Here is an 8,378-nt window from a genome sequence, read left to right as displayed (position 1 = left end):
TTCACCCTAAATATTGAACGCAATTGCTGTGCATTCATTTTCGGGAATTTCAATCTAATGACGTATTTTTCGAGGTCATCCATTCTATGAAGCAATCCGGAATCGAAAAAGTTATATGAAAAAGAAAAATTTGAAATCATATTCTGCTTTGAAGAAGCCCTCCCAATTATTGATCCCTCTCCCATGCCGCGATAACTGCTGAGACGTTAGGGGAAATGACAAAGACTCATCAGCATAAATATGATTAGCTACCCTTATCAAAAGAGTGACATCTTGTTGCATCTCACTGTCACTGCTTCCGATCTACCCTGATTCTGACAGATTATCGCTTTTATTTTTTTCATCTACGGAATAAATGAACAACAAGTCTTTGTTAGTGCCCACCACATCATGTAATTAATATCGGCGGAAGAGAATGTATCAACCATTACTCCAAGGACACATGCTGGTTGTATCACTACGTGATTTTCAAACATGCGGTCAACGGTATCGTGCACATGACGAAAATAGAGGGTACTCTCGCCACATAATACATTGTTCAGGCTTCTCATCATGTTTGCTTCCAAGCAGACTGCATTTACTATGCTCGAATTTTGTTTGTTTTCCATTAACTACTGTGACAATTTCACGCAATAGAAAGCCAGCAAAATAATGAAAAATAAATCGAGATACGAATCCTTCTTCCTGGTTCACGAAAAGGATAGGTTCTATCACACCGCCGTTAGTGGAAAAAACACAAAGTGCAAATAGAAATCACGAAGCCACACAAGAAAATTATTGAATTTTTCCCAAAAAAAATTGTCTTCATAAGCTAGACTTTATGTTATATGATGTTTTATCACTCGCACTCAACATTCAATGAATACATGAACCTTATTTTCTTGATATTGGAATACTGAATAATTGCGGAATGTGAATAATTGCGCCTCACAAACTCCGCCAAGATCTGATCAACAACTCGCGGATTCGCTAGTGATAATTAACCATTCATGAAAAGAGATGTTTTGATCTCCGATTTGTGTACACCGACAACACGATTGCACCGAGTGCAGTCAAGCGTCCTCGCAACCACGAGTCATTATCATCACCCCTTTTTAATGGCACACTGCGGATCAACTTTGGTTTTAATATCTGCCAGTCGTCGCGGAGACATGACATTTCGCACAAGGTTGGCTTCCTGTATTCGCGAGATCAAACCATACCATATTGCTCCTCGGATGAATGTGCCGCACTGTCGACATTCGAATCTGACGCGTTGTCCATAGGAAAATCGGTCCTTGGAAAGCATCATCAAAGAAAAGACGCACAAGATAAAAAAAAAGAATGGAATCCTTGCAAGTTCCAACATCAAAGTAGCGAGTGCCGCGTGTGTAGACTTGGTTTTGTGGCTGGAGAAATTGATGGAATCTCTTCAGAACAATGATTTTAACAGGTTTTCATGAATATTTTGGTTCCGCTTTAAAAATACTGCAGTTGATCGTGAATTGCGTTGCATGAAAAGTGTGTTTCTATGGTTTTGAGTCCATAATAGTAATAATAAGCGTCAGAAGAGCTGCCATGCTTCTTTATAGAATCAGTACAGAATCAGTTGTGATATTTTTTTTTTTCTTAATTTGACCAAAGTTTGATGGTTCCATCCTCCATGATAAAATTTATCACCGAACAATTAGCTGTTGAGATCTTTGCTATTCCCACGAATAGAAAAATCTAAATATACAGCCATTCCATATAAAACCGATATAGTAGTTCTCAGATTTTCGTAAAAAGTGGTAGTTTCGTTCTTTATCGCAAACTATTAGACCCGTATTTTTCAATTTTTTATTAGGGTGCCCATTTTCATTTTAGGGTGATCCGAAATATCGACTTTTCCCCATTTTTTCAAAAATGACATTTTTCAAATGGTGGTTCGACACTCCTCCCCCTCTCGATAGGGGATAGGGGCTGAATGTGAGGATTTTACAGTACAATAAATATTCCTGTGATGGTATGACATTCCTCCCTTCTCTGGAAAAGAATCTCTGGAAAACGAAGAGGTTGAAATATTACACATATTTCAACCAACCATATTCGAACCAAACACAACCAATGAAAATGTTCGGAAAGCACTGAAGGAAAATGGGAGAATGGCGAAAATTGAATTCGCATAATTACATCCTACAATTACATCCTGATAAGCGTTATTAGTCCATTTGATGTTTGATGTCTATATAAATGAAAATAGATCGCGAAATGTGTTGGTAAGGGCAAAACTCGAGAAAGGAATTCTCCGAATTGAGCCATCTTTATTTTATTATATTTTTATGTCAAACATGTATTCCATGAAACGGAGAAATATATTATTTGCAAGTGATTGAAGAATCTTGAACGAGAATTGTAAATATTATTCGAGAATATTATAATGGCGAGTTCTGGTAGTACTATTAAACTTATAGTAATAGGAAATTGTAAAGGATCAATTAGAACGTTGAACGGTCGTTTATTAAGAAAAAAAAAGTATTCATAACAAAAAATCCATTCTGAGCGGGACGAAATTTGCCGGATCAGCTACTATAGAACATAAAACACCTTATGTTTTGACTCATTTTACTAATGATCTAATGACTAATGATACTTTAGATCCCTGGAATTGATTCTAGCCTGGAGCATTTCGTTCAATTTAAAAAAAACTTAAAGCTCAATCTTAGTATTAGAAAAGAAAAAAAAACAGACACATTAAAACGGCAAGAAATAAAGCATCTGTGGAATGGTGACTTTTATGGCTATCTATTCGAAAGGACATTTGCAATATCCGGCGACTGGATTTCTTCCAGCCAGCCATTCATGGGGAACCTAAAGACTTCTTCTGAGCCCTACGTAGTGAGAACGATTCACTCAAATTTTCTTACCCACTTTTCGCCCCTCTCCGACCGCTCTACTTCTCGTCTCACGCGGCTCCAATAATCCATTCCGAGGAAAGGACTTTTCCCTGATCCCATCCCCCGCAATGGTGCCTGCTCCGACGGAATGTCTCCTGTTTTATTTCTTATTTTTCCGTTTTTGCTAAGAGCTTGTCACTATAGCTCGGTCCGAGCAGATTGCTTCCAGCGTCTCGCACTGGGCAGAGGGAGGGGGAAGAAAAACATCTTCTGCTGGCGCTTCTGTCGACCCTACAGAAGCATTCGAGCATAACGTCGGTGACGAGAAGATTCTTAGCCCTCGATAGGAGAAACAAGCTTCTTTTTTCTCACTCTAATTTAGATAAAGGAAAATATTAGTATTACGTAATTCGGACAACCTTCCGGATGATAGCGGCTCCCAAATGGTAACTGAGGTTAAATAAATTTCACTGATACAGTCATTATCATAAAGGACTATCTCCAGGAATAGAAATAAGCAAGTATTGCATTCCGGTCGATCAATGACATGTTGCGATGAGGTGTTTCCCGAGATCGATTTAATCATTATCAAAAAATTCGGGATCCGATGACTTAGTTTTATATGCATAATAAGAATACTTTCTGGCGCCGTCCAGATATGTTTATATAATTAACATCCGGTGATCAGAACGATAATGGCTCCCTCTCATTGTTCCCCCTGTCACCAGTGAGTCGGAACACTTCTGGAGTGAAATACAGGACATTAAGCCTCTTTCTTCCGTCGCTTTAGGCACTGAAAGTAGATTTTTTTCTCCCAATAATGTTTATAGCACATTTGCCCAACTATCTGACGGCACAGGAAATACATCATTCGATGACCTCGTGTGTATGTGTACAAGCACACGTTTCCAGATTTTACGAAAGCGAAAAAAATGGAATTCCGGCTACCACTATTGGAGCGCATTCATCAAGCGAGAAGGATATGCAGTGACAGCGAGCGTCTTCCGGAAATCAGCAATTACCAATGAATTATAACTTTCGTCCAAAACCTCAGCGAATGGCAAAGCTGGAATTAGAGCGAGAGAGGGGAAGGAAAGAACTGCAAGGTTCTTCCTGCAAGCAAACGTCTAACCTAGCCCATGAAAATCTAAATCCGTCCATGCGTTCGTTTTTTCTAATTTTATGGACGAAAGGAGCAAAATAATGCAAAAGATATGGGTAGCGTATCAAAAACGACGCAAGAGAGCCAAACCGGGGAAAAAATAGCGGACTTACGGAATGGCGGCGAATAAAAATATACCCCACAAATAATAGATACTGGCGAACGGATGCATTAATCGGACTTCCGGCGAAAGCGGAATGGAGGATGCATCTATCTACAGCTATGGCTCGCCAGCAGGATGCTGGAGAGTCCTGTACCCTTGGGTGGTAGATTCGAAACGCGTTGGTGTATTTACCGTGCATACGGAGGAAAACTTTATGCATAGCAGAGGGAGCGAGGTTCGAACTAATGGTTTGGAGAATCATAACCGAAGCATGCCGAAGACTTACGTTGGCCAGAGAGAATGCTCTGTGTAAGCCAATTTGGGAATTTATTATATTCAAGTTATTTCGGTGTCATATTCTCAGTGTAGTTATATAAAAAGTTATACATTAAATGGAGCTGTTAATCTTGTGATATCTGAACAGTGCATATGAAGCATGTGAATTTTTCGATGGTAAACTTGTGAATTTTGATTTTCATATGTGTGTGTGCAAGCGTTGAACGTAAACATTTTTTTTTGTATTTTTCAAGTTCATGTTTCTATAAGATCAGTTTCGTTTTCCGTTGTTCTTAGTTAGTTTGATTAATAAATCTGGAAAATGTCGAAGGGAAAAGTGCTCACGGATAGAAAAAAAGCACAAATCGATGCAATTCACCAAGAAAATGTTCTCAAGTAGTTCTCAACTATTTGACGAATCCTTAAGGATATTGTAAAAAGAAGAGAGCTCCACGTAAATCGAAGCTCTCTGACCAGGATAAGCTGGAAATATTTAGAACAGCTTCGAATACGTCGAAATCGCTTGTGCAAATAAAGCAATATTTCAATTTAAATCTTACTCGGGAGACAATTCGTCAAGTTTTGGTAAACAATCCTCACATAAAGAGGGCTTGAATGGTTAAAGCTTCTCATCATACACCATGATACCACGTCTGAGTTTTGCCAAAGCTCACACGAACCGACAGTGGGACATGGTATGTTGTGACAGAGAATGTTTCCAAAAGAAAACATTTTGCTATATACCATAATGAAAAGTTCTTCAATGTATAGGTTATCTTCAGTGAAGGAAAGTAGTTCAATTTGGATGGTCCTGATGTTTTCAACGGGTACTGGCGTGATTTACGGAAGAAGGAACAGTATTTTTCAACCAGAAATTTTGGTGGAGGCTCGTGCATTGTTTGGGTGGGATTCTGTGAACTGGAGAGCTCAATATAGCTTTCACATCATTCAAGGGTTACATACATGTTCTGGAATCCTCTCTCCTACCATTTTTGCGTGGATATCGTCACAAAAAATTAAAAAATTAATAAACAAACACCTCTTTTGAACGAAATTGACGTTAAATATACTTTATTCTAAGCATTCAACAATTTATGTATCCTGTTGAAATTCCAACTGTTTATGTTGCAACGAAATAGAATCAGGGTGGTCTTATAGTAGTTTGACAGAGTGTAGTCGCGAATCATTTTCGTCATTTCGCTATATTTTTCAAAAATGAATTTATCGTTGCAAAATGCTGAATTATTTTGTAAGCAACCGTTTTGTGGGTTCGAATTCCAAGGTAGTTGACGGGTGTACATGTCATACTGGTAAACTTATGTCTCGTCACCTGTTAACGTTAGACGTTTAACGAATGTGGATTCGTGGATCTATCCTAGCACGCTTTCAGTGGCGATTTCAATACAACTGGATATAATATGGCACGATTAATGTGACAAGACAGCAGACTAACGTTCCCACAGGAAGAATAAAATTTAGTATTTCGATGGATTAAAGCCGTACTGTTAATTTAACACCATTTAGTAAAAATCAGCTATTCCATGCTAAACCGATATAGGGTAAGTGTACCAATTATGGAGGACATATGTCACCAATATACACCATTTCAAAGCTTCATTTAAAGCTTCAAGACAAGGTTTGAGTAATACTTGAATGCTTCTATCTTTTTGTGTGTAAGTGTAGGGATTGTTAACCGGTTTTACCGGTAATACCGGGTCATTTTCCATTACCGAATTATCGGTAATTTTACAATCAATAACCGGTAATTCACGTATTATTTTTAATTGCTGTGCAACGTAAGAACTTCACGACACTCATAAGACGCGACGCGGAACAAGACATAACACTTATTGTTCTTACTTAATTAAACGAATTAAAATTTACCTTATGTCGACCGGTTTCGGGCACGAAGCTGCCCATCTGCGGGACAATGTCCGACTGGTTACATCTTCGTACGTGTTGCGTAGTCGTTCGAAGATTTAAGAGATAAGTCACTGAATTCTCAGCTCCGTCAAGTTGTACAAGCACGATGTGATGGGTGGATCGTCTTCATTCATCAGCGGCTTCTGGGAGTTGCTGATGAACATTGATTCCCATGCGTTAAGTTGTGACGAATTTTGGACATATTTAATCAGCTTTGCTTTCGTCCAATCGATTTTATGGTCGAGGCTGGTGGTGTGTGCCGCTACTGCTGATTCGTTCGATTTGTTGTTCTCCACCGCTGTTTTATGCTCCCTTATGCGTACCTTTATTTTCCTGCGAGTTTGCCCGATGTATACAGCGGGGCAATCTAGGCACGGTATTTCGTAGATCCCGGGTTTCTCATCGGGAGGAATCTTGTCCTTGAGGTTACACAATAAATCACGGAGTGTATTCCCACTTTTGTACACTATGTGTAGTCCTTGCCGTTTGAGCGTGTTTTTGATGGGGTTCGTGATTTTGGGGTAAAAAGGTAGAGTTATTCTTTTTATGTCGTCTATCTCCGGTTGTAGTGTTGTGATGTCTCGTGTGTATTTCTTGCGTTTATGTTTTCGGAAAATCTTCTCGACAAATTCCTTTTCATAACCATTTACTGTAGCCGCTTTGTAAATCTGTTCTTTCTCCTTGGCAAACTCTTCTTTTTCCATGGGGACATTGTAAAGGCGGTGTGCCATGGAGTGGAAGGCGGCTTGTTTTTGTCCACCAAAATGGTTGGAATCGCTTGTTATGAAGCGGTTAGTGGAAGTTGGTTTACGGTGGATTCCAAATTTTAAAGTGTTTTCTTCTTTTCTGGTGATCTCTAAATCCAGAAAAGGCAATTTTCCATCTTGTTCTTTTTCACAAGTGAATGTAATAGAATTGTGTCGAGAGTTTAGCATGGCAAGCGTTCGGTCTAGGTAATGTTCCTTCACCGATGCGAAAATATCATCAACATATCGTATCCATGTTCGAGGGAAAAGTTTATCTTTTGCAATCTCAACCTCGAAGTCACTCATGAAGACGTTTGCTAGGAGCGGTGAAAGTTTGCTACCCATGCTTAACCCAAACGTTTGCCTGTAAATTTTTCCCCTGAAAGCGAAAAAATTCTGTTTCATGCACACTTCGGCAACAAGAAGGTAAGCATCGATGCAATGATGGGGCGCACGACTTCGTTCTAAGTGTCGGCGTAGACTTTTTAAAGCTTCCACGACGGGTACGCTAGGGAAAAGGGTTGCAACGTCGAACGAAACTAAAATTTCCCCGCGTCTTACCTTAAATCCTTCAAGCTGTTTTATAAGATCCACGGAATTTTTAATGCTTCTTCCGTGGGTTACGGGATATTTCTTCAACTCCTCCACCAACCACCCGGCCATTTTTTCCGTGGGCGTTCGGATGTTTGAGGAGATGGGTCGCATTCCAACAGGATTTTTGTGGATCTTCGGTAAACAATACAGTTGTGCCACAATCGGGTTAGGGACATGAAATTTCCGTTCGAGTTTGTCCTCACCCATCAGCCGTGCTACACTATGTCTCGCCAAATTTGCTTCCTCGATCACGCCATTTAGGGGATCTTTTTGTTTTCCATTTTTGAATTTATTTTTTTCATATGGACCAGCATCGATCATGTCTAGGACACGTGAATCGTAATCTTGCTTATCCATGATCACAACAGCATTCCCCTCGGCACGAGAGTAGATCACATCACGACTTTTCAACATTCTGATCGTGCACCAGGTATCAAAAGTAGGACGCTCGATGTTGGTGTTTTGTTTATCGGCTGCTCGTGAGATACATTGCTGAACATTATGACGGGTTGCCGATTTGTACCCTTGTTGGTCAAACTGGATAGCACTTTCGATATTGTTTACTATATCAGCAAGAGGAGCACACTGGGGGGAAACCGCATAATTCAACCCTCTGTTAAGCAGATCAAGCTCTGCTTGTGTGAACTGCGTGGATGAGAGATTCACGGCAAGGACTACACATAGTGTACAAAAGTGGGAATACACTCCGTGATTTATTG

The 8,378-nt window shown here is 39.7% G+C and overlaps 1 protein-coding gene across 1 annotated transcript; it reads right to left on the bottom strand.

Annotated features, from left to right (window-relative positions):
- Positions 1-6,387: 6,387 nt before the first annotated feature.
- Positions 6,388-8,073, bottom strand: LOC129773604 (uncharacterized). The gene has a single exon (XM_055777241.1). The coding sequence runs from the start codon at positions 8,071-8,073 to the stop codon at positions 6,388-6,390; it is 1,686 nt and encodes a 561-aa protein (XP_055633216.1).
- Between the last annotated feature and the right edge of the window lie 305 nt (positions 8,074-8,378).

Source organism: Toxorhynchites rutilus, chromosome 3, assembly GCF_029784135.1.
Source record: "Toxorhynchites rutilus septentrionalis strain SRP chromosome 3, ASM2978413v1, whole genome shotgun sequence".
In the NCBI taxonomy this organism is placed as follows: Eukaryota; Metazoa; Arthropoda; class Insecta; order Diptera; family Culicidae; genus Toxorhynchites; species Toxorhynchites rutilus.
Note: the sequence above shows the minus strand (reverse complement) of the source record. Positions and strands in the feature narration are given on the sequence as shown.

Bases quoted from the DNA above. Each gene is read 5' to 3' on its own strand.
- LOC129773604 (XM_055777241.1), bottom strand. From the start codon at position 8,073: ATGTTGAAAAGTCGTGATGTGATCTACTCTCGTGCCGAGGGGAATGCT.